General features: G+C 47.9%; 1 protein-coding gene across 2 annotated transcripts; it reads right to left on the bottom strand.

Annotated features, from left to right (window-relative positions):
- Positions 1–52: 52 nt before the first annotated feature.
- slc6a6b (solute carrier family 6 member 6b) lies at positions 53–26372 on the bottom strand. 2 transcript variants are annotated; one of them, XR_013937810.1, is made up of 15 exons: positions 26316–26372; positions 18279–18508; positions 17392–17526; positions 14724–14958; positions 13653–13785; positions 11826–11960; positions 11545–11648; positions 11280–11404; positions 9214–9326; positions 7783–7920; positions 5259–5361; positions 4785–4885; positions 3631–3801; positions 2051–2869; positions 53–1993 (listed from the first exon to the last, which is right to left on the bottom strand). XR_013937810.1 is itself a non-coding variant. In XM_080545846.1 (14 exons), exons 2-14 carry the CDS (start codon positions 18505–18507, stop codon positions 2705–2707), a joined length of 1887 nt encoding a protein of 628 aa, XP_080401972.1. In that variant the 5' UTR covers position 18508; positions 26316–26372; the 3' UTR covers positions 53–2704. The 2 variants fall into 2 exon arrangements, 1 of the variants encoding a protein (XP_080401972.1); XM_080545846.1 differs by having other exon boundaries at positions 53–2869.
- Between the last annotated feature and the right edge of the window lie 1448 nt (positions 26373–27820).

Genomic DNA, 27820 nt, shown 5'->3' with positions numbered 1-27820 from the left:
CCCTTAACTGAGAACAATGCTTGCACATCATGAAAAGCAAAGGCTTTTTCCAAAGACAAATTTTTATTAAGAAATAAAAAAAAAAGTTTTACGCTTCAGTAAAACCTGTTTGGTTTTTTTAAATACACATTTTTTTTTTGCTTTACAGGTTAGCCATAGAAATAAAAAATAAAATCTTTCAAATTGTCTTTTTAAAAATGGTTTTTTTCCATGGATTAAAAACATTTCCCAATGTACATTCTCAAAAAGGAAGGGCTGGTATATGAAATATGCACGACAAAGACTCTAAATCAGATTAACATGAGTTATCTATCTGTGGAGGTGGGAGTGGTGGATCAGCAGCCTGATTAGAGGCAGTTCAATCTCAAAGGTGTGGAAATGGCGACATCACCACTAATGGAGGTCACCTGTAGGTCACCTGTAGGTCACCTGTAAGGTCACCTGTAGGCCTAAGTTGTTTTTTCTCATTTGGTTTCAGTTTGTTTGTGGCAGCGCCGGGCGGCAGGTGTCTAACTGGCTGCTCTACCCTTCTGCACAGCTCCTGATATGCTCTATGGTAGGGAGCTCCTTTACAAACAGCACCCTGGTAGGGAGCTCCTATACAAACAGCACCCTGGTAGGAAGCTCCTATACAAACAGCACTCTGGTAGGGAGGTTTGGCGGCAGCGTTTCAGAATGGAACTTCACAGGCCAATTAAGACTACCAAAAAGCATTTCTCTAATCATTATATGAAAGGATTACTTTTCATGATAACGTTCACATATTTTTTTCAGTTAATCTTCGTCAAAAGATGGAATATGTTATGTATGTATGTTATGTTATGACAGAAAGTGAAGCTGCGTTGAGCGTTGAAGGTTTTGTTGTTGTTGAAATGGCAGACCATTTGATGGTAGGTTTCATTGGCCCCTGAAATCACATTGATTCTGCATGTTTTTTTAATGCAAGTTCATACTCTCTCTCTTTCTCTCTTTACTTCCAAAGTTAGTATCACCTATTTGAAAAACAGGTGTTTTGAAAAAAATACTTTTTTTCTTTCTACAAAGTATTGCACATTACAAATTGCAGCTTTGTTGATTGACAGTTGTAAATGAAACTCCATCCTCATAAAATGTTGGTTAATGGTGACAGAGCAGTCAAGTACAGTTTTACATTTTTGAATACAAAAGGCAAGGATGTGATTGAAAAACGATCCAAATAAACATAAAAGTTTGAGTTTCTTTATACGACAAAATAAAGAAAATAGACTATTTTTTTTGTCATAATCGACTGAAGCTTCTGATTGCTAGGTGGGATTCACATTTCAACATTCCGTGGTAAGAATAAGCATTGTCCATTGCTTATGCTCACCACATGCATTGCTTCTGACCTAACTATTCAAAAGCTGAAAAATATCAGGTCTCAAATTAATCTTAAATATGACGCCCACGGGAGTGTTGGAAGGCAGGAGGGAGTATTATTATTATTAGTATATTATTAATCAATTACATTAGAATTCATACTGACCTACAGAACTCATGGAAGAATCTGATTGGATAAGCGGTCTGCTAGCATTAGGATGGTATGTTACGAACTATGCTAGCATTGGGATGCTACGTTAATGATGAATAGTTACTGACCGTAGATGAATAGTTACTACTTGCCTGTAGGGGGCAGTGTTCTGTATGCTATTATGAGCAATCCTAAGGCTTTGGTCTGAGACGTTAGCGTTAGTGTGATGTCGTGTGCGCGTGCTTCTCGCTCACTTGCAGCCACGACTTCTAGACAGCAAACACCAGAAGAAAACGCTACGAGGAATCGAGGAAAACTCACTGCATTAAGTGCAAAGAAAAACTGGACTTCATCAACACACGTATGTTACGGTATGCACTGGGATGGACCTAGCAATAGTGTCAATCGACACTAGCACCTACGCTAACGGAGATGGACAGTACACTCTACACGACATGGAGCCCAGCGCCCCGTCAGAGCCAGGCTAGGGCTAAGGCCAGGATGCTAACGGCAGGACGCTAACGCCAGGACGCTAACGCCAGGACGCTAACGCCAGGACACTTAACGCTAGCTGTGGTCAGGCGAGACGGAGTGGATGTTACGATAGCTGTGATCTCTGCAGGTCGCAGAGGAACGTTCGCGCTGTAATTTACAACAAACATCAACAACGACATCTAGTCTGACGGTACGAGAGCACCTCCACAATATCACATCAGAGTTCGTCTAGATACACCAACATATTCAAATATGTTACTCTCAAAACACAGATACACATTTAGATTTCTTACTGTTTTATATGGCCCTTTGTATTTACGTAAATGTCTTTTTTTTATTTTATTTTATTTTTTACGCCACTCCAAAATAGAGACATACCACTTATATGCCATAACCTACAGGAAAGATGTAGAAATAGAACACGTACGATCTATTCAAAAAGGTACTGCTTTGTGTATCTGAGATCAATTGTCCTTCTAACTACAGCAATTATCATAATAGTAAATATTAATAACAATAGTTTAATAAAAAATATTAAAAACATAGACAGAAAAAAAACATAATATGGAACTTCCTCTGTAGAAAACAAAAACAAAAAAAAAGACGACTCCTAGTGCAGATACAATTGTAAACCTGGTCCTACGACTAGTTTCAAAGTTAGCGAGTATATAACATAGAAAGCAGGTAATTTTTAAAAATGTTTCCTCTCACAGAGAGCGCTCACATCATGGTTTCTACAATAGTGTGGGTAGGCTTTTTCAAGCCGTTGTTTCCGTTGGGGTCCAGAGGGTAGCTCAACTCACTACCCTTGCTGCCCTTGGGACGGTGGTCCGCGGGACGGGAGCTGGCGCCGCCCCTCACTGGAGCTGCCACAGCCTTGATCCTCTGGGGGGGGGGAGAGGAGAGGGGGAGGGAGAGGGGGGGAGGGGAGGAGAGGGAGGGGAGAGGGGAGAGGAGGGGAGAGGGTGAGGGAGAGGAGAGGGGAGAGGGGGGAAGAGAGAGAGAGGGTGAGGGAGAGGAGGGGAGAGGGGGGAAGAGAGGAGAAAGAGAGAGAGGGGGGAGGGGAGAGGGGGAAGAGAGGAGAAAGAGAGAGAGAGGGGAGGGAAGAGGGGGAAGAGAGGAGGAGGAGAGAGAGAGGGGAGAGGAGAGAGGAGGGGAGGGAGGGGAGAGGGAGGGAGGGAGGGGAGAGAGAGGGAGGAGAGGAGAGGAGAGAGAGAGGGGGAAGGGGAGGAGAGGAGGAAGAGAGAGAGGGGAGGGGAGAGGGAGGGAAGACAGGAGGAGGAGAGGGAGGGGAGAGGGGGAAGAGAGGGGAGGGGAGAGGAGAGGGGGAAGAGAGGAGGGGGGGAGGAGGAGATGAGAGGAGAGGGGGAAGAGAGGAGGAAGAGAGAGAGAGGGGAGGGGAAAGGAGAAGAAAGGGGAGGGGAGGGAGGGAGGGTAGTGAGGGGCAGATAGAGCAGAGAGGTAGGAAGAGGCGGGAGAAATAATTGTTTAATTTCCTGATATCACCTTAATTCACACATGTACATTACTCACGGACTATCTCCTACCATTGGATGTCAAACGCCACTGCAGACAATGCCACAATCACCAACAAATCATACATGAATAAAGGTGAACAGGAAGACGTTTGATTGATTGGTTCTCACCTCTATCAACGGGCCATCTGATTGGATGATCTTGATGACCACCACCATGGGGATGCAGATCATGGAGGCCAGAGCCAGGGTCCAGCCCACACCGATGGACCAATCAGGATACTCGTAGATCTTGTTGTACTTCAAAGGTTTATATTTGACCAGAGAGAAGATAAAGCAACCCTGGAGAGGAGGAGAGGAGAGGAGAGGGAGGTTAATGTGTGACTCATGTTTAGCTCCATCGTGAGGGCCTCTATGCTCTAGCTCCATCGTGAGGGCCTTTATGCTCTAGCTCCATCGTGAGGCCCTCTATGCTCTATGCTCTAGCTCCATCGTGAGGCCCCCTATGCTGTAGCTTCATCATTAAGGGGTGGAGGGGTTAAGGGTCGGGTGGGATTACCCTCCGGGAGCCAATAACCACATTTTCAAAATGCCTTTAATCCTGTGCTGCCTTTACCACACGCAGGCTGTGACCCCTGACCCCCCAGAGCCGACCACTGTTGTTATGCAGCATACTCCCCACAGCCCAACCCGACCCCCGAGCCTGCTCCTCTGGGAACTAATGAAGCATCTCTCCGCGCCCCCCCCGTCCCCCCTCTCTGTCCCCTCCTCCCCACACCCCCTCCCTCCTCTTCCTGCTCTTTCTCCCCTCTCCCCCCCCCCCCCCCCTCCCTCCTCTTCTTGCTCTCCCTCTTCTACACCCGCCCCCCCCCCCCCCCCCCCACCCGGCAGATGGCCCGTCCATCTGGGTGTGTGTCAGTAGAACACTGCAGAGTCCAGAGTGGATTTTAAACAGACAGTCCGCGAACGCACATTGGCTGCTGTTGGAGTGTTCGGTTGAGGTGGGGGAGGAGAATGATATGGGGGGGGGGGGTCTATCTGCCAGCTAGGGGGGGACTGGGGTGCATGGTGCAGCAGTATAGAAGCAATACATGGAGTATAATAGAGTAAAGTAGAGTAGAATAGAGTAGAATAGAGTAGAGTAGAGCAGACCAGAGCAGAGCAGAGCAGAGTAGAGTATAATGCATACAATACATGGAGTATAATAGAGTAAAGTAGAGTAGAATATAGTAGAGTAGAGTAGAGCAGAGCAGAGCAGAGTAGAGCATAGCAGAGTAGAGTATAATGAAACAGTACGTTTGCCTTTAGACACTAAAGTGACTCACCATACAGAGAGTAGGTGTGATTATGGTCCAGCTCCATTTCATCCAGGGATTTGGTCTGTAGCCAATCATGTCTTCAATCGCATCATAGAAATTATCAGCGCCTGGCGAAGGACAGAGAAGCACGTAGTATGACCTTCATGTGTTCACGTGACGTGAGTTAACAGTGTTCCTGGCAACGTCTGACGTACGTCCTCTGTCTTACAACATTAACAGTCTTCTGCTGTCTCCTATCTGACTTGATACAGCAGTTGATGTTTCTACATGTAAATCTCTACGTCTAGAGAGCTGCGATCGCTAGGAATGACTTCAGGTCCGTAGCAAAGAATGACTTCGAAAACCCTACAGATGAGCGAAAAGCCGAAAAACAACAGCAACAGTATTTCATCATTATGTAAAGCGAACAATCAGATGTTGCATAGACCGCCAGTGCTTCTAAACAGAACAGAACACTATCACAGAGGGAAACACACTCACCATAAACCCAGGCTACTGCAATACATTCAAAGAATGCAACCCACAGAAGGCACACGCCACTGGCTGCATAGTAGTCAAAGAGTTGAAACACGTACATGCCACCCTGCAGAGAGGACACACAACACACAGCAACACTTCAGTCACCCAATTCACTACACAGTTCGTGAGCTTGGAATTATAAGGTTCTGTCTCCGTTTAGCATCAAAGTTTTGATATTGAGCGTCAAAGTTTTTACATTCCATTATGTTTTGTGAGATGGAACCTTTGTATTTTATGAATTACTAACTCAAAAATGTCAACATTTTAAAAAATAACACCACACAGGCATTAATAAACACCTAATGGATCAGATTATGTAAAAAAACAAAATGTTGACAAAGATTTAGATAGAACCTTATAATTCTAACGACATTTTTGGCACATAGGAGTCTTTATCCAAAGCGACTTACAACACATACATTTGTCTAAGTAAGTGAATCATCTATCCATCAGTCAATCGCCAGAAAAGGTCATTTATGCTGGGGCCAGGGGTCACTATTAGTCATTATTAGTTTTCTTTTAAATGATGATTATTATTATTATTATTATTATTATTTACAGTAGAGAAACTGTACAGGGCGATAGAGGGGATGAAGAGGTCTTAGGAGGGACAGTTAAAGTGTAGCCTGAAGAGGTCTTTAGTCTATGCGGAAGATCGGTAGTGACTCTGCAGTCCTGACAGCCGTGGGAAGCTCGTTCCACCAGGACAGTGAAAAGCCGCGACCGCGTAGCGTGACTGCTGCGCCCGCGTCCACTGAATTCAGAATTCAGAACGCCACACACAGACTAAAGTAGGACAGCGGAGGACATTTTACATTGTCAGCAGCCTGCAGCAGGACCGGCACGGTTTCATAACGGAGTGTGATGTAATCTCGCTCAAGGCTCATCTCTGTCTTGATGCCCCAGTGAGGGTGGAGGCGTGAGGGTGGAGGACGCGGGGGTGGTGGTGGGGGGGGGTTCGGTTTAGTTAGGTGACTGAACAGAACTGGGAGCTGGGAAGGCGGTGTTGGTGTCATGATGATGTCATGGAAAAACTAGGGCCCCGCTGTGCACCAACCACTAACGCAGCATGTCACTGCTCTGGGAATGGTCGGGAGGGAAGGATGGGGGGGTGTAATTGGTACTATACTGTACTGTAGGAACAGGATCTCCCAGTAGAAGAGCAGTGTGAGAACCTTACTGCTCTCTGTCTGTCTGTCTGTCTGTCTCAGTGGAGGCTGGTGGAGGTAGAGGTCGGAGGACGGCAAGGGTTGAGGAATGGTATCATGTTTTAATACAGTTCCTCATTCCATTCATTACAATGAGCCCGTCCTCCGATCTCTACCTCCACCAGCCTCCACTGGTCTTTCTGCCTGCCTATCTGTCTGCCTGTTTGTCTGCCTGCCTGCCTGCCTGTCTGTCTGTCTGCCTGCTTGCCTGTCTGCCTGCCTGTCTGCCTGTCTGCCTGTCTGTCTGCCTGTCTGCCTGCTTGCCTGCCTGCCAGTCTGCCTGCTTGCCTGCCTGCCTGTCTGCCTGCCTGTCTGTGTCTGCCTGCCTGTCAGTCTGTCAGTCTCTGGGAGTCTAAACTTTAACCAGGGCGGCCCAGCCATATAAAGCGTTGCGGGGGAGATGAGGGACTTGTGTGAGCCAGATCAGTCTTGTCTAAAATAGACCACCAGTCCAGTGCAGGGAGACTCTCACAGGGACACTTGCAGGCTTTATATTTAGACCAGTGCCATTGTGGTCTCGATGGGAGAGGAAGTGGAACTGAACAGGGACTCTCTGTGTGACCACGGACATCTTGTATTCATTAAGTTGAACTGGCAGTACTGTGTCTGCCTGCCTGCCTGCCTGCCTGCCTGCCTGCCTGTCGGTCTGCCTGTCTGTCTGCCTGTCTGTCTGTCTGTCTGTCTGTCTGTCTGTCTGTCTGTCTGCCTGTCTGCCTGTCTGCCTGTCTGCCTGCCTGCCTGCCTGCCTGTCGGCCTGTCTGCCTGTCTGCCGGTCTGCTGGTCTGTCTGTCTGTCTGCCTGCCTGTCAGCCTGTCTGCCTGTCGGCCTGTCTGCCTGCCTGCCTGCATGTCTGTGTGTCTGTCTGTCTGCCTGCCTGCCTGCCTGCCTGCCTGTCTGCCTGTCTGCCTGTCTGTCTGTCTGTCTGTCTGGTTGTGCTGTATTACACTAGGCTTGCAGTGAGTGTACATCGTGACTAACTTCCTGGGTATTTTCTTAAAGCCAAAGATTAAATAGTATTGATTAGGGTGTACACTGTACAGGGTTAGTGCTGCAGGGAGCGGAATGAGGAATGGTATCAAACTGGTGCGACGAGCGTTTGATTGGTACCATGTGTGTTTGATAACATTCCTTATTCCGTTGCATTACAATGAGCCCACTGTCCTACGATGTCTACCTCCCCCAGCCTCCCCATGTGTTCTACCCCTCCCGTCTCCCATGGTGGTCTACCCCCCCCCCCCCCAGCCTCCCCTGGTGTACTAGCGGGTGTCAGTGCTTACTTTAGTAACCATGGAAAGCCCCAGCAGGTAGCTGATAAAACACACTATAGCTATGAAGATTTCCCGGCGGTAGCCCTTCCTTAGGAAGGATGGATACAGATCGACGATAGACGTTATCTGTCCTTCCACTTCGACAAACTGCGGAGAGAGAGAGAACAAGAAACATATTCAGTGTTTGATGAGAAGACAGACACACACACACACACACACACACACACAGACACACACACACACACACACACACACACACACACACACACACACACACACGCAGACACACACAGACAGACCAGCAGAACAAGAAACATATTCAGTGTTTGATGAGAACGCACACACACACACACACACACACACAGACAGTCACACAGACACACACACACACACACACACACACAGACACATACACACACCCACACACACACACACACACCCACACACACACACACACACACACACACACACACACACACAGACACACACACCAGCAGCATCGCTCAGAGAACAGAAAGCTACGTTACATACAGTACATGCAGTACAGTTGGAGTTGCCAAGGCAACTAAGCTCAGTCAGACATTTTGTTGTGGTGTCTTCAGGGGCAACTGCTCTGTGTTCGTCCTTTGTCATGTGATGCGTGTTTATGTAAGGAATCGGCTGCACTACCTCGATTATAACGACCAGGATAACCCATAGTAGAAGGGTTTCGTTGATTTAGTCTGGGGAGGGTAGAGTTGAGGAGGGCAGGCTGACTAGTACTGACATTATCTGACTAGTTTGCATTTGATATCCATATACAGTATGTATGGGTATATTTTAATTAATATACTTATACTATTTTATAATATCATGTGATTTATCCCTTATTTTACCAGATAAGTTGACTGAGAACATATCCTCTGTTGCAACCACCACCGTAAGGAAACAATAACTGAAAGATCTCCCTGCAAAACTGTTTCCTAAAAATGTTGTTCCTGATTTTTGTCTGTCAGTAGTCATCTGGGTATGAGTCAATGGAGGATGTCAATGTAGATGCCTGCCTTTGCTAGCCTCCCCTAGCCTCCCCCAACCTCCCCCAGCCTCCACTAGCCTCCCCTAGTATCCCCTAGCCTCCCCCAGCCTCCACTAGCCTCCACTAGCCTCCCTCAACCTCCCCCAGCCTCCCCTAGCCTCTGCTAGCCACCCCTAGCCTCCACTAGCCTCCACTAGCCTCCCCTAGCCTCCCCTGATATGAGTCCACGTACCTGACTGTCGAGGCCCAGAAGCAGAAGCATGACGAAGTATCCCCCAACCTCCCCCAGCCTCCACTAGCCTCCCCTAGTATCCCCTAGCCTCCCTCAGCCTCCACGAGCCTCTGCTAGCCACCCCTAGCCTCCACTAGCCTCCCCTAGCCACCCCTAGCCTCCCCTAGCCTCCCCTGACATGAGTCCACATTACCTGACTGTCGAGGCCCAGAAGCAGAAGCATTACGAAGAAGAGGATAGCCCAGAAGGTGGGCAGCGGCATCATGGACACCGCTTTGGGATAGGCTATGAAGGCCAGACCAGGACCTGAGGGGGGGGGGGAGAGAACAGAGAGGGGGAGGGGAGGTGGAGGAGACGTCGTTAGGACAGGCCGATCGGTTCATCTGATCTGTGCCGCCATGGTGCGCCCAATCATAGCACAGACCAAATTCGAATGCAAGAAAGAAAAAAAAAAAGTCTCTGTCTCTACTAAAGGCAGCGAGGCCTGACGTTATCGTTACGATTGTAAAAAGGCTGTGTATAAAAGGGTATATGCATTTTTAATGCTCTTTCGTCTTAAGGCTCTTTGGCTAGGCTGATACATTACTGTCAACACACACATGTACGAGTATTAGCATTCTGCAGTAGCCTTACAATAGCTTAGGGAAAAATAGACAGCCATTAGTATCAAATCAATGTACAATACTTTAGCATACTGTATTTTTTGGAATAAATAATCGATAACAAAGGCAGAGGATCAGAGGCAACCTACGTCGCCCCCTCCCGACTACATTATAGCCATGTCTGGAGAACGTGGCGTTGACGACCTGTTCAACACAAGTTAAAAACAGAACAAGAGAAACAGCAAACACAGCAGAATTGGTTTAGCTGTGAAATATGACGAGGCATCCAACCAAACACCACATGACTACCAGGCTGACGGGGCCTAAGCTGGCACTGAGTCTCTGAGTCTCTCTGGTTCTCTGGATCAAGTTGCTGCGGTTTACAGCAAGACAACCGTGTCTCTATACCCCCCAGGCTACAGACCTTGCCTCCTGCTGTCTTACCTTACAGGCCTTAACTGGTTATCCCCCCTAAAACAGGATCCATTATCTCCCACATCCTGCTTGATTCTCAGGGCTTTAGTCAGGACGTGGTAGCCTTTTGCCAGCGACTATAGCTGAGCTGCCTTTAGCAGTGTCTTCGGGTTCCTCTACTGTACATTCACACACATGGCATGGTGAGCTAACAGAGATAAAACGTAATCTGGGTCTACAGACATTTGCGTACATGACTGTTAGAGGGAGATAAGGGCACTTCTGGGTGAGCTCAAAAGTTCAAGGCATGCACAGCGCTGCCGACAGACTAGACTGTATAAAGGGAGCCCGTGACAGACGCAGCAGGATCTCGGGTTTAGTAAAAGCGAAAGGTTCGTCTTTAACATCAGAGTCAGTGTCTGCTGTGCTGAGGTCAAAATGAGGAAGGGGTGTTTAGTTTTTTTCTCAATTACAGAAAAAATCACCACACTGATGAAGGAGTTCTTTAAATGTAGCTAGCAGAAGAACAAACATGGGAGTAAAAATGTCGAGCATGCTTATGGCCCAATGGAATGACAAGGGAGAGAGACAGAACCAATAGAATCCGTTGTGGGCGTTAACGTATCATTATACACTTTCGATATCTAAAAAAACAGCCCAGAATGAAAGACTTGATAACATGCTTTAGCTTGGCACGAGATGCCCATGTTTACTAAGGACGCTGCTTCCCTCCCATATCTGCAGAAACAGGCTGTAGAAGGACTGAAGTCTATCGAGGTAAACAACCTCGTGGCTCTTTTCTGAGGTAAACAAACTGACGGCTCTTTAGCTCAAAATGGCTCGGAAGTTTGGAGTATCCTGGATAAGATCCCAATTTTAAAAAAACAATGTTTTTTTTTTTCAGCATTCGTCTCAGCACGATCTCTGGATACAAATCCATACTGCAGTGTGTTTGTGGAGTCCACCCATATCCCACTCTGGCAACCGCGTCACAGATCTTTTACCACAGCAAAAGCCGCTTTACTTTAGCTCCGATCATTGTCAAGGAGTGTTTGATTGCCGAAACTTCCATATTTCGATGCAGTCTTTTGTAATAAAAAAATCCATTTCTCTCATTTTCTTTTAATGCAGTGTTTTTGTCTTTCGGATTTTGTCTTTTTTTGACCTTCATAGTTTTGTTGTTTTTGTTTGTTTATTTGAAGTAGCAGCGCCCACCATCGCTGCCACTTGTTTAACCTCGTACCTGACTCTGCCACATCGGCAATGTCCACCCCTTGCTCTTGTGCCATGAATCCCAGGACGGAAAATATTGCGAAGCCAGACACAAAGCTGGTACCGCTGTTGAGGCCTCCAAGCAGCAAACAGTCCCTATATCACACATATGGTCAGGAGTTTGTTAATTTACACAACGGGAACCTATGTTCCCCACTTTTTTTTTTCTTTCTTCCCCAACTTTTTTTTTTTTCACCTACGCCCCCTCCCTCCCCACCCCCGGAGAGGACGCTCACCTGTAGCAGTTGTATTTGTACTTGTTGTAGCTCCCCAGTGATGTCATCGCTCCCAGACAGATGGCGTAAGAGAAGAAGATCTGGGTCCCTGCGTCGATCCAAACCTGGAAGGGGAGGAGAGAGGACAGGCTGAGGCCCTGTTCTACAGGACCCAGGCGGAGGCCCTGCTCTATAGGAACACACCTGTTTCATACTGTTCCTCCTTCTGTTCCATGCAGTCCAATTGACCTGAAATTCCAATTCTAAATTCTCGGGGTGTACCCAGGTGAGGGGTCTCTTACCTCGGGGTCCTTCAGACGTTCCAGGTCGGGGTACAGGTAGAACTTGATGCCTTCGGAGGCGCCTGGCAGAGTCACGCCACGGATCAGCAGGATGATCAGCATCACGAAGGGGAAGGTGGCCGTGATGTAGACGACCTGGAGGGGCGGAGACAGAGACGAGGCATACATGTCAGCTGATCCACGGGGAACCACATCAGCTGATCCATAGAGCACTGTGGGGTTTCTTGTATACTCTTAGAGGTTCCAAAATGGTTCTTAATTTGCCCCTGTAGGTGGAACCCTTTTGGGTTCCGTGTAGAACTCTCTGTGAAAAGGGTTTCGACATGGAACCCAAGAGGGTTCCTCTACAGGAACAAACGAAGACCCCTTTTAGATACTAAACCTTCATCTAAGAGTGTAGCGTCCATCGCAGTGTACACCGGTTTAAAAACAAACACCTGTCTGTTCAGTACATTTGAAACGCTCTGCTTACTTAAGCAGAAAACACTTGTATGTCCACCTATCCGACGGCTGACAGCAGCCTCCTGAGTGACCCTTGCCGCTCTAGATGACAACAGCATCGAGATGCAACACACACACACACACACAGCTTAGTTGTCAACGTCGTACGACACCGTTCTGTTCTGACACACAGACGGCAGTCTGCCTGCAGCGGTGTGAACCACAAAGCACTCGGAGCGACCGGCCCATACGGGGGGATGAGTTACAGCGTTGTGGGACCAGGAAGCATAAATCAGACCTAAGCAATCAATAGATGGGGTTTAGGTCGTAAGATAGGGTGTTAGTGATCGATGCAGCTTTCAGCGGTCCCGGGGGGGAGGGCCTGCTGTTTCCCCGGGCCGGGCCTGGCCCCCGCCGCTACACCGCGTCGTTACGCTGAGCGGTAATTGCTGCTGGGACGCGGGGCGGTGGTTTATGGCGACAGCTTGGAACACTTGGCTCAAGGTGAATGAATGACACCCGCGTCACCGGCGTCACCCGCCAGCGTCATCAGCTTAGAGGGGCGGAGCTATTCAGTCGGACGGTTTGCGATGCAGTCCATACATTGTTCCTTATACCACGTGTGTATCAAACTAACCCAAACCACTCCATTTCATTCAGCATGCATTTGCATGACTATATTACTATGTCACAGCATGTGAATACAGTGCTTTTACGACAGTAATTACATGTGAACACAGCGCTATTACCACAGTAATGACATGTGAATACAGTGCTATTACCACAGTAATGACATGTGAATACAGCGCTATTACTACAGTAATTACATGTGAACACAGTGCTATTACTACAGTACCGTAATTACATATGAACACAGTGCTATTACTACAGTAATTACATGTGAACACAGTGCTATTACTACAGTAATTACATATGAACACAGTGCTATTACTACAGTAATTACATATGAACACAGTGCTTTTACTACAGTAATTACATATGAACACAGTGCTATTACTACAGTAATTACATGTGAACACAGTGCTATTACTACAGTAATTACATATGAACACAGTGCTTTTACTACAGTAATTACATGTGAACACAGTGCTATTACTACAGTAATTACATGTGAACACAGTGCTATTACTACAGTAATTACATGTGAACACAGTGCTATTACTACAGTAATTACATGTGAACACAGTGCTATTACTACAGTAATTACATGTGAACACAGTGCTATTACTACAGTAATTACATGTGAACACAGTGCTATTACTACAGTAATTACATGTGAACACAGTGCTATTACTACAGTAATTACATGTGAATACAGTGCTTTTACTACAGTAAGTACAGCGTTATTACAGCGTTATAGCTCACCTTCCCGGTGGACTTGACTCCCTTCCAGATGCAGAAAAAGCAGATGATCCAGACGCCAGCCAGACAGAGCGCCAGGTCCCACTTGATGGGCCCGATGTCGTCTATCCCACTGGAGATGCTCAGGACGTTACGCCTGAGGACAGAGGAAACGTTTAGCCTCACCGTCACCTCACCCTAACCCTCGGCTGTCAGGGAACATTCAGACGTGTCACCAAACTAAGCTGTTGGGAAACATGTGTGACATGTTTGAGACACAGAAGATACAACACAACTAACAAATCTGAAGGGGGGGGGGGGGGTCCTGTACACAAGACTCTGTGTGTGTGTGTGTGTGTGTGTGTGTGTGTGTGTATGTGTGTCTGTGTGTGTGTGTGTGTGTGTGTGTGTGTGTGTGTGTGTGTGTGTGTGTGTGGGTGTGTGTGTGTGTGTGTGTGGGTGGGCAGGCGCTGGGGTGCGTCCTGTACAAAGGTGAAGTGTGAGTGAGTGTTCCAGCAGCAGAATGTAAACAGAGGCCATGCAGACATGACAGAGTGGCGGGCGGCTAGTTTACAGCTCCACTCACACACACACACACACACACACACACACACACACACACACACACACACACACACACACACACACACACACACACACACACAGTCTAGTTTACAGCTCCAGTCATATACACACACACACAAACACACACACACACACACAGTCTAGTTTACAGCTCCAGTCATATACACACACACACACACACACACACACACACACACACACAGTCTAGTTTACAGCCAGGCTTGTCCAGAGTGTGTGTTTGCGTAAGCACTGACCACGCTGCCAGTGCAACCAGGTAAACATGACCGTTGGGGAGAGACAGGCAAAGGTGTGTTTGTGTGCGTGCGTGTGTGTGTGTGTGTGTGCTTGCCTGTGTGTGTGGAGGGTCAGGGCCAATGGATGTCATGAAACAGAATTATGGCGGGAGGAAGGTAGGGGAAGATGAAGCTGCTACTGTGTGTGTGTGTGTGACTGTGTGTGACTGTGTGTGACTGTGTGTGTGTGTGTGTGTGTGAGTGTGTGTGTACTCACTCCCAGAACTCGGTGACGGGGGACGTGAAGTTGGTGATGTTGGCCGCCAGCCAGAGGGTCTTGTTCTTGCGGACCGTGTCCTCCACACAGCGGTCGGTGTTCCAGGGCTGGTTGCACTTGGCCCAGGGCAGCTCCGGCTGGAAGCACTGGAACAGGTAGTACAGCCCCCAGGCCAGGATCACGATGTAGTAGATGTTCAACAGGGACACGATCACGATGGACGCATAGCCGATACCTGGGGGAACAGAGTCACACATTCATATTCATATTTCTAGAGGAGAGGAGAGACATAATATGCCATCACAAATGTATCCAAATGTACACATGACATATATATACATACATACAGTACATACATACATACATACATACATACATACATACAGACATACATACATACATACATACAGACATACATACATACATACATACATACATACATACATACATACATACATACATACATACATACATACATACATACATACATACATACATACATACATACATACATACATACATACATACATACATACAGACATACAGACAGACAGACAGACAGACATACATACATACATACATACATACATACATACATACATCTGAACTCTATTCTCTGAAGGAGGAGAGGAATTCAATGTTCTGGTGTCCAGATTTGCATTGAAGACACATGAACGTTTGAAGTCTCTAAGGGGACCATTTATGTGCCTGATTGAATTGGCCAGAAACATCAACGCAGGTTTAGCATTCCATTAAGAAACCCAAATCCTAACCCTGTTTTTAATCATCTGCCGTCTACATCAAAGCCACCTGAAGAAGTCTGTCCAGATGGAGGTGGTCAGTGTCACCGAGCAGCTGTCTGCGTCCGCCTGGCCTCTAGGACCCCCGCCATGGTGACAGACAGTCACAGCTCCACCCCCCCCTCCACCCACCTCCTCCTCCCCCTCCATCCACCTCCTCCTACCCTCCCCCTCCATCAACCAGCTAATTAACAGCTGTTGAGCATCCTCCCTCACACACTCTCACACACGCACAAGCACGCACATCGTAACACACGCACACACACACACGCATACACGTGTGTGTGTGTGTGTGTGTGTATGCGTGTGTGTGTGGGTGTTTGTGTGTGTGTGTGTGTGTGTGTGCGTGTGTGTGTGTGACTGGAGCTATAAACTAGACTGTGTGTGTGTGTGTGTGTGTGTGTTTGGAGAGCTCCTCTCTCTGCTGGCCTGCATGTCGTGTGCTGGTGGAGGGTTTGAGTGTGACTGGAGCTGTAAACTAGACTGTGTGTGTGTGTGTGTGTGTGTGTGTGTGTGTGTGTGTGTGTGTGTGTGTGTGTGTGTGTGTGTGTGTGTGTGTGTGTGTGTGTGTGTGTGTGTGTGTGTGCGTGTGTGTGTGTGTGTGTTTGTGTGTGTGTCACATCTCATTGCTAGGCATCCTCTCATCTCCGCTGTTTTTCACTGCACTGCTGCCATGGCAACATACAATTCTGCACACTCTGTACACGGCTGAGTCTCAAGGGCTCCGGTTGTGTGTGTGTGTGTGTGTGTGTGTGTGTGTGTGTGTGTGTGTGTGTGTGTAGAAAGAGAAGAAAGAGAGCAAGAGAGAGAGTGAGCGAGAGAGAGTGTGTGCGCAAGAGACAGAGAGAGAGCACAAGAGAGAGGCAGGGAGAGAGAGAGAAAGGGAGAGAGAGGCAGGAAGATAGAGAGAGAGCACAAGAGAGAAGCAGGGAGAGAGAGAGAAAGCACAAGAGAGAGGCAGGGAGAGAGAGAGAGAGAAAGGGAGAGAGAGGCAGGGAGAGAGAGAGAGCACAAGAGAGGCAGGGAGAAAGAGAGAAAGGGAGAGAGAGGCAGGAAGATAGAGAGAGAGCACACGAGAGAGGCAGGGAGAAAGAGAGAAAGGGAGAGAGAGAGGCAGGTAGAGACGGAGAGAGAGAGAGAGAACATGTTGTGTGGATGTAGATACTAAGCGTTGTCTTGTCTTAAAGTCACTAGCAGCTAATAGAACATCAAGCAGGGAGCCACAAGATAAACCCCCCCCAACCAGGGCTAACAGACCCCGTCCGTCCGTCCGTCTGTCTGTCCGTCCCAACCAGGAGACCTGACAGAGACAGAGCAAACAGCCTGGCCCAGGGGGTGGGGGGGGGGGGGGGGGTGCAGCAGTAGCACACACGCTCCACTCGAGAGAATGTTCATTTCTGAGGCCTCTGAGGTGGAGTCTACACGGAGCAGGAAGCAACTGGCCCAACCGGGCTCCTAGCAACCAGTATCAAAATAAGGTTGTGTTAGCCTGGAGGGAGCGACTGTCGAAGGCGGACGGTGTGGTGTGATAACCGTCCTAACACTTCTTGAATAACATCATTGACTTGCTCATGAATTATTGAATATTCCCTGAGTGCATATGAACACATCATTAACATCCCTTACCCAGCAAACACGGCAAAACATGGACATGTTGTTTGTTTCTCTGGAAACAACGAGGTCCCAGGTCGAGCAGCGATGTTTTATCAGCAAAGTATTATCCGTTGAACTGTAGATATGTATATTTTGGAAGAATATTGTGTGACTATTGTGGAAATATTGTGGGGCAAAAATATTGTGTATAGCAAAAATGTCTGAGAAGGGTCACGACGCATCTGAAATGGTTCCATGTCGCTGGAGTTACTCACCAGTAAAGATGGGACAGAGTTTTTCCCAGCAGGTGATCCCACCTTCAGAGGTGTACTGGCCAAGAGCTACCTCCAGAAAGAACACCGGAAGGCCTCCGCCAAACAGGAAGATGGTGTACGGGATGAGAAACGCACCTGAGAGGGAGGGAGAGAGGGATTGAGAGAGAGAGAAAGAGAGAGAGGGAGAGACAGAGAGAAAGAAAGAGAGAGAGAGAGAGAGGGGGGGGGGAGGGGAGCAGGTTACAACCACATGGAGTCCGTGTCTGAATGTTTCGACTGTGAACAACTCAATGTCAACACTGGGAGGAGGTCAGAGGACAGTTGAACTGGGTGGTTTCAACACCTGCAGCAGGCTACAGACAACAGACTATAGAGTCTGGCCCACTCCGTGTGATAGATGGGCTTTTAATGGGCACCGTGTTGGCACCAAAGGTTCCACAATGATTCAATTCCACTGAGAACGCCAATTAGAAAGCTGGCGCCTGGCACGGAACGCTCTGTGCCAAAATGGTGGATACTGTTTGTCACGCCGTGGCTCTAGAGGAAGTCTCCTCACAGTCTGAATGCTCGGTGGCGTAAACGGACTGTTTATGTGAGATGTGTTTTCTGGGACTCGGTGTTGCCTGTATTGACTGATGCTGTCTTTCCAACGGCCCTTCAGGGATTAATAAAGTTGTATCGAATTGAATGTCAACGGTCCTCGCTCGTCGCCACCGTTTCTGGATTAACAAAAGTCGCATCGAAATGAATGTCAACGATCGTTGGATTAACTAAGGTTGTATTAACACTGAATGATCCTGGATTAATAAAGCTGTCGAAAATTGAATGTCAACGATCCTCGACTAATTGAATGAATTGAAGGCCCGGCCAGGCGCTCCTCCTCTCACCTCCACCGTTCTTGTAGCAGAGGTAAGGGAACCGCCACACGTTCCCTAAACCCACGAAACCCCCGGCGACAGAGAGGATAAAGTCAAGCTTGTTGGACCACTTCTCCCGCTGTGGCTGTTTCCCCTCCGCCTCGTCCTCCGGCCGCGTCCCCGGGCTCTTCCCCGGCGACGGCTTCAGCGTGTCCTTGTGGAAGTCCTTGAGACACTGGAGCTTCTCTTTCTGTGCCATCCTGCAGATGGAGGGTCGGAGAGAGAGAGGGGGAGGGGGAGATAGAGAGAAACAGACAGATTGTTAGATGGAGGCTCCCATCTGCAATCAGAGGGGAGGGGGCGCAGTTGTTTTTAGAGGAAGTAACCGCCAACATGTGCAGTGGAAAGGCGACTTCCTGTATAAACGGTACACTGGTGGAGGGTTCGTCTGAACATGTGCCTCCACCAATCGGCTCTCCTCCAGAGACTGCATGCTGGTTGCTCTGAGCACGACTCTTGAGCGGAACACAAACGCTTCTCGCGGAACGGAGTGGGTGTGAGTCGGCAGGCGAGATCGGAGACGCTTTGAAGAGCTCTCGACTCGAACGCCACGTGCACAGATCACAGATCACAGAATGAATAATTCATCACACACAGAAAAGATCTGCGATGATCTGAACCGAACCGTCCTCCGCCCCATACAGTATCAGAATCATGTCAGGGGAAGGCTGGTGGAGGTCGAATTCGGAGGACAGGCTCATTGTAATGTACGGAACAGAACGAGGAACGGTATCGAAGACGTGTCTGTGCATTACAATGAGCCCGTTCTCCGATGTCTACCTCCGCCAGCCTCCCCTGCTCCATGCTGTCAAACACTACTCCGAAAGGGAATTTCTATTGCTTAGTTGGGGTGTCCAGTTTCATCCAGGGGGTCAAACAGGCCACCCACCCACAATGGAGGCCTCAGATCAGGGATAGATAGAAAAGAAACACGGGTGCCTGTGGACCTGCCGGGCTCAAGATACTGCTACCCCCATAAAACCACAGCCTGGGGAGGCTTAAATGCTGTCACAACACAGGGAGGGAATGGACCTGTAGCAATACTGGAACACAGAACGCTATAAAACGCTTATTCTGTCTCTAGAGGGTATCACCAATGGACCAGGCATGTTTCAGACCAGCCAACTCCAGTAAGTAACACACACGCACACACACACACACACACATAGTAGGGTGAAAATGGGCAATCCGACAGCGCGGGTGGGTCTATTTGAACTTAAGGAGTGAGTTCACCATCTCAACTCGGTTACTCAAACACACACACACTCACACACGTACACAAGTGCACACACACACGCGCACGCGCACAGATCGTTAGCATTTACGAGGTCTGACAGCAACCAGAGGTGAGAAGCTGGATCAAGGTTTAGAACTGGATCTCGGTTGGTACTCTACACCACCGATATCAAGGGAGATAGGGAGCCACACTGTCTCAAAAACTCTTTATCCTCTCAGTCTCCATGGGCTCGGCGCCCTCTCTCTCCAAATAGACTCTCCCATGTTAGGTTCATCTGTAAACACATCGTAAATGTTAGTCTGGAGAGACATGGCGTACACACAACTAACACATACAAGTAGCGTCAACTCTGTCTGAGTGGACGTACCGTACACAAAATGTAGTCATTAATTGTTTATTGCCATGTCATTAACTTGTCAGTCAATTGTTGGAATTTGGTATTCTTTGCTCCAGGCACAGGGTCAGCCATAGTCGGCGCCCGTGGAGCTATTAGGGGTTAAGTGCCTTGCTCAAGAGCACATGCAGCTCCCTCCTGAGGTGGGGATCGAACCGGCGACCTTTCCGATTGCCAGATGGCCTCTCTAACCACTAGGCTACCTCCGCCCCCCATGAATTGATAGTCACGCAAGGAAGCCGGCCTCATTGGGAGCAATTTGGGGTTCAGTGCCTCGCCCAAGGACACCTGGACAGGAGGAGCCATGGATCAAACCTCCGACCTGACATGCGATCATTACCAGCTCATCCCTGTCTGCTCTGTTTAAAGCCTTTCTATTCACGAGATGCAGATCTGCACGCTTACCATGCACACAGTAGGTTAAATAGCTTTAGAAACTGTCCTCAATCACGTTGCATAATGTGGTCACTCTCTGGGTCTCCAGCAGCGTCTTACTCCAGGGCCCGAGTCAGATGGCCACATAACTAATCACAGTGGTTAGAACTGATTGGTCCCCAGCCCCACAGACATAACATCTAAAAACACTAAATACCTCCTGAAAGAATCTGTCAGGGAAGCTTAACAGTGTCTGTCAGACATGGTACAACCTCCCACAAGCCAATAACACTCCACTCTGTCTCTATCCTTCAGGATGTGCCTTCAGTACCATTTCAGGGGAAAAATAGTGAAGGGAATTAACTAATCAACTAAATAATCCCAAATACTGCAGAATAATAATCTGTTGTGAAGATACACACCCTAATCCTAACACACAACCTAACACACCACCCAACAACACAACCCAACACACAACCCAACACACAACCCAACACATAACCTAACACACAACCTAACCTAACACAAAACCTAACACACAACCTAACCTAACACACAACCCAACCTAACACACAACCCAACCTAACACAAAAACCTAACACACAACCCAACCTAACACACAACCTAGCCTAACACACAATCTAACACAACACACAACCCAACCCGGGACACTTACGTTTCCTTCATGGCAGCTGTGTGTCGTTGAGGTGTGTGTGTATGTTGTGTGTGTCCGTCCTCTCTCAGCTGTTACCATTCCTGTACTGAGCTTCTGCCCCGCCTGCTCCCCCTAAGCCCAGCTGACAGGACAGCACCGCCCAGACACTAAGACAATTAAATGCCATCTGCAGATTGGGCACGGCTTTGGAGCAAGAGGATGACCTGGTGGACTCCGACCCGGGGCAGTACATTTCCACTAGCCACCTCTGCCTGCCTGCTCAGCACAGCACACAGACCTCATTGACTTTGCATGTATGTATCAAGTACGCCCGCTAAGTGAAGACAATAGACGTGTGATGGTGCTGGAAGGAGGCAGATCAGGTCTGGAGGAGCAATCCACACCGCGGGGCATTTCCACTGCCAGGGACGCACGCTTGGCTCCGGTTTCAATAGACCGCTGCGATGTCGTCCTGTCGAAGTGGCCTTCGCCAATACAAGTCCTTGACACGCGCCGTAACCAGGAACAGTCATATTATCGTTGGAGAACGTTGTGTTCACATTTGGAGGATTTTTGAAATGACAATGTATTTTTTTTATTTTTTTGGGGGCGTATTATTATTTCGAATCCCTGATGCACTTTGCTTGATGAATATAACAATGATTGACTACACACACAATGTCATTATCCCACAGTGTTTCATCATAAAGGAATTCTCAGTGAAAGGAGTTAGCCATTGCTTTCATTTCCTCGAAAAGCTTTGTGATTCATGTACCAGCACGGCCCATAGAATCCCAGAACTCATCGCCAGACCATTTGCATATAAGCCAAACAGTACATACAGTACAATCCCTGGCACGCTGATCTGAACAGAGCAGTGTGTAGTTGTAGTCGTACGCTTTCCTTTAGCATCAGCCTTTTGACAAAGAACTAGGCCTAAAGAATTGATGTCTTGGCAAGGCTTGGGTCGCTAGGCGGTGGTGTCATACATTTCACAAGGGTAAAGATAACCCAGAAAATAGTAGAGAAAAAAAAAACACTTCAGCTGATAGTAGTCATGAGGGAGAAGAGGAAGAGAGTACATTTCCATCAGATTCATTATGTGTATATGGAAATAAGCAGGGTCACTCTGACCGTACAAATGGCAGGAAAAGAAACAGATATTAAAAAGCTACTGCATGAGGAACCTTAGTCGTTAGTGAGGAACCGTAGTCTTTTGTGGGGAGCCTTGCTGCTGGCCACTCCCCCTGCTTCTGGCCACAACATTAAATGATTGTGTGTGGGGGGGGGGGGAGCCTTCCATTATTGTTGATTTATAATGTAGAAACAGAAAGGAATGTTTAGTTGACAACTGTTTAATACTAATATTACATAGGGGAGGGAGGTAGGGAGGGAGGGAGGAAGGGAGGGAGGGAGGCTGGGAGGGAGGGAGGGAGGGACTTCAGGTCTACAGTGCACGTGAGTCTCGACTTACATAATAGCCCCTATTTTAAGCCCATGTACATTTCCAGAGGGCCGTCACATTAAACTCCTATTCTCTCTCTGCCACTGCCCCTCCCACCACCAAGACCACCCAGCTCCCCCACCACCACAACCACAACCACCAACCCCCCACCACACTACCATCACCACCCCCCTCCCCTACCACCACCACCCTCCACATACCACCACCACCCCCCTCCCGTACCACCACCACCCTCCACATACCACCACCACCCCCCTCCCCGACCACCACCACCCTCAACACACACACACACACACACACACACACACTACCATCGCCACAACCACCCCATCCCCAACACTACCACCATGACCACCCCATCCCCAACACTACCACCATGACCACCCCCCTCCCCCACCACTATCACCAACAGGTACCTTATCAGTGGTGGCTTATCCCCCGGCACACAAATCCCTCCCTGGAATCAGCTTAATGACTTCAAGTGACCAGTCACTTTAGCTCCTCCACTTCCTGGTCATAATGGAACCCTTACTGTAGCAAATCTGTGACTATAGAGGACTGTAAAATGTAGCCTCTTGAGCTGTTCCAGTGGCCTTGTGCTTTGTGCATCTGTGACTGTCGGGGTTCAAACCTGGGTCTCCGACGTGGAAAAAACCCAAGCATCCAGCGACCATTAGGCAAAGAGGACATCCTCAAGGTCCGAGGCCAAACTTGGGTTTTACTGTACATGTCTGCAGCAGACAGGGCTACCTCATCATGACAGCGTGACGCCCCAACCACCCCCGCTACATTTCTACCACAGGGGGGAACCGTTAGAGGGAGGGAACTGACTTTGGGTTGGAGCTTACAGCTCTCCACCGCATTCTCACACTGTACGCACGCAATCTCTGTGGGAAAGAGAGGGGGGAGTGGGGAGGGGGGGTATAGAATGCACACATGGCTATTCAGTGACACCTATTATCTACCCCCTTTCCACAGCATAAACCAGGATGTGGTCGGGGGGGAAATTCTACAGTTCTTTATACCCGGCATTATCTAGGGTCTTACCTCAGAATAGTTACAGTGTAATTACACTGCCACCTCAGACCACTCCATAGTGAACTGTTTGATGGATGACATTTGGCACAAAACTAACGTCGAGCATGACCATGCAATGTTTACAGAGACGGTATTGTTTTTGACCCTGGAACCTTGTCGGGAGGGAGAGTTCACAGGCTTCCTACACTGTGTGCTTGACTCCATTAAGACGCATTAAACAGTAACTCAGTAACAATGGCAGAAGGCCAATTGCTTTTCCAGCCATACAAATGCTACTGTATGAGTATTACTGTAGGGGATGTTAATTTGCCAATAACTTCTCAAAGGTACAATTTATGTGTCTGCATAGCCTTTAATTGTGGCTTAGTGCTGGTTCAGACTGAGTCATATGAGAGTAGTTTGAGCAGCCTCAGCATGCAAGGGATTTTCATTCCCTCCGCAATTCATACCTCCTTCAGGCTAATTATTGACCTGACTGCATTAGTGCACCCTGTCCATGTATTGTATACAGGGGTGGGAGGACCCAGTTTTGGTCGTATTTGAATAGAAACAGCAGCCTAGGATTTTGTTGAATGTCTCCAGACCTTGCCAGCAGTCAACCTTGTGGAAAAGAAGCTAGTTTGATAAGGTCTTGTTGCCTTATGCAAGATAGAATCGGTAAATACATTCCAGAGAAGCGGAATCCAGAGATCACGTGGGTCACCACGGTCACACTTCCTAGTCATCAAACAAGCCGTTTCAACAATGCAGCCCTCCCTAACCCTCCCGACCTACCCCCCCCAACCCTCCCTATCCCCCCCAACCCTCCCTATCACCTCCAACCCTAACCCTCCCTCCCTTCCTATCCCCCTCTAACCCTCCCTATCACCTCCAACCCTAACCCTCCCTCCCTTCCTATCCCCCCCTAACCCTCCCTACCCCCCCCCCCCACCCCAACCCTAACCTTCCCTCCCTACCCCTCCCCCCTAACCCTCCCTCCCTAAACCCCCCAACCCTAGCCCTTCCTCGCTCCCTAACCCTGGCCTTCCTCTCCTCCCCCTCCAGCCCTCCCTAACCCTACAGCCCGCCCTAACCCCCCCTCCCAAACCCTCCACCCACCCTGACCCTAAACCTCCCACCTCACTCCCTCCCTCCCTTCAATCCACGCCCCCCACCCCCCCCCGCAATCCCCATCACCAACATGACCATGTATTTTGTCGCCTTGCAGTGCCAATTCTGTCACCCCGAAGAGGTGGAACTTGTGTAGGCTATACCATGTAACTATGTGCAACAAATCTCCATTTCATGAGAGTATGTAGACATGCAAACGCAAGGCAATCCAGGGTCCGTCTCCCGTAACCTTAGTGTTTTCTAACAAACCTGTGTGCAGAAACACTTATCAGAAACACTTGGTCCTCTGTGGCTCAGTTGGTAGAGCAGGGCGCTAGCAACGCTTAGATTGTGGGTTCGATTCCCGCTGGGACCATATATACTGAAATGTGCACATATGCACTCACTGCAAAGTAAGGATAAAAGCGTCAGCTAAATGGCATATATTATTTCAACCTCTGATCACCGTGTTCTCATTCTGCTCAGAGACAGGTAACGGAACAGGGAACACAATGTAACGAGCGTCTATCGTCTGATCGTTACTCACTTTAACTAGGAGGTGTGTCCTCAGGTCCTCGTTCTCACTGCCGTTTCAGAACGCAACATTTTGTTTAAAAATAAATAAAGTCGCTGTTTAAATTGCCTACATCTCTGATTGTGTTTAAAGGTTACCGTAGCGACAAGAGAACAAAGCTGAGAACACATCCTCAGGTGCGATCATTCGATCAAACGCGCTGAAATGTCGATGTGCGAAATTTCACATCGAATAAAACCAAAACCAAAATCGTTGCTTTGCTACACCCTCTTATCCAATCTGTTTGGTTATTTCTTATTAATCCAAATAATCAATCGAGGGGATCTTTACACGTTTCATAACGTCATCGTTACACGTTTCAACCCCTGAGCGCGTCTATAATTATATCTATAATATCAAGGCAATAATGAAAGCGGGAATCGAGCGTAGTAGCTGGAATATACAGAGTTTATGACAGAGAACATAAGTGGCTGAAATATGAAATATACACCATCAAAGCAAGGATGTCCGGGTTTCTCAGGATGATCATAGCACCAGCCACACACACACACACACACACACACACACACACACACACACACACACACACACACACACGCGCGCGCACGCACACACACACACACACACACACACACACACACACACACACACAGCCTATGCAAAGCATCATTGTCTGCTTCCCTGTTCCGTTAGTCATTAATCCGCGGCACCAAAATGATTCTGTATAAATTCAATATTCATTTATAAAACAGACGCGTAAGATGTAATAATTAATAATTTGTGGGGGAGAAAAGGTGTAGTAAGCCATCCTCCACACATCCAGGCGCACATGAGATGGGACACAATGAAACAGAATTGAGATTTGATCAAATGTCATCCCACATCCCTCGCTTGTAGCTTACACAACGGTCGAGATGATATAGATTCCAACCTCAACCCTTCATCAATACATGTGTCATTTAACTTTCCGTTATTATAGAAATCAATCTATAATATGGGTTATTACACAATTCAGCCTGTAGCCCTTTCATAATGAAACTGAAAACGCTCGGCACACGTGCAGAATTACGCGGATGTATTTAGACAGAAATAATAAAATTATTAATCTGAAATGCAAAAAAGAAAAACTATATTGCCAGTATGCCCACTACTCTCTGATCTGCATAATGAGTGGAGGTGTAAGGTAATAGATAGGTGATGAGGATGGTCCGTTACTTACCTGCCTGTTTAATAGCCTGTTATTCCTTTCAGAGGGGACCTGTTCCGTTCCTCGTCCGTTGTTCGGCAGTGAGCTGGGTGTTGAATAAAGGGATTGCAGCCGGTAAATTGTATTTATAAGCTTTTCTTTCTGACCTTTGTCTCTTAAAATGGGTGACCATTAGACATGAGCATGAGTGGAAAAACACCGGCCCTGCCTCCCGAGTGCAACAGGAGAGCGTCTTCTTAAAGAGGCAGGTTCCCCTTCCAAACGCGCGCAAACGCACACACGCACAGCTCCGCAAACCAAGCGCGCCAAGAGGTCGGATGCAGAAGCTTACAAAACCCATGCACACACGCCCATCCATACACACACACACAATCATACACACACCACCATCCATACACACACACACACACACACACACACACACACACATGCAACCATACACACAGAGCTATACACACGAAACCATACACACAAACACACACATACACACAACCATACACACACAGCTATAAACACACAAAACCATACACACACATACACACATAACACACACTCACACGCACTCACACAACCAGACACACAACCAGACACACACAACCATAAATACACAACCATACACACACAACCATAAATACACAACCATACACACACAGCTATATACACACACACACACACACAACCATAATACACACACACACACACACACACACACACTCACTCACACAACCAGACACACACAACCATACATATACAACCATACACGCACAGCTATAAACACACACACATACACACACACACACACACACACACACACACACACACACACACACACAAGTTGATGAAGAGAATGAGAACACACTGTTTGTGGTTATTTGTCTTGTTTTAAATTTTCAACACATTTACACCCATGTGACTGTGATAGTGAGATGGACTGGTGGTTCAAATCCCACCTAGGAACACCACCACTAGTGTGCCCTTGAGTAAAGGCACTTAACGCGAAATGACTCCAGGGAGACTGTCCCTGTAATCTCTAATTGTAAATCGTTTTTCGATAAAAGCATCTGCTGAATGGTTAAAATGTAACGTCACCCATGTTATTGTGCAAGTCTGCATGCTGGGACAAGGATCCTGTAACAAAACAATAATTTGATTCCATTTTTTTTTTTTTTAAACACTTGTTTTTGTGGTGTTCTCTGGAAACTGGTTGATCTGGGTATGACATGATGAGTCATCAATAAACTACAGTTGAAATCCATCATTTTGGCATGTCTCTTATCCAACTCCCAGCCAAAACGGGCCCTTTATCTCAGTTAAGCAACTGGACCAACAAAAATGTGCTGTTAGGGGTCCAAGCAGAGAAAGTCCTTCTCCTGGCTGCATCCACTGATTTGTAATGCAAATCACTTTTCCATGGTAAGACATAGGAGCCAGAGGAGGCAGAGGAGGCAGAGGAGGCGGAGGAGCTTCTGGGCACTACCTTTGCTCATAGATCATGTATCCCAACATTTGCCATGCAG

The sequence above is a fragment of the Nansenia antarctica genome (genome assembly GCF_963989245.1).
Source record: "Nansenia antarctica genome assembly, chromosome: 15".
NCBI lineage: Eukaryota > Metazoa > Chordata > Actinopteri > Argentiniformes > Microstomatidae > Nansenia > Nansenia antarctica.
Note: the sequence above shows the minus strand (reverse complement) of the source record. Positions and strands in the feature narration are given on the sequence as shown.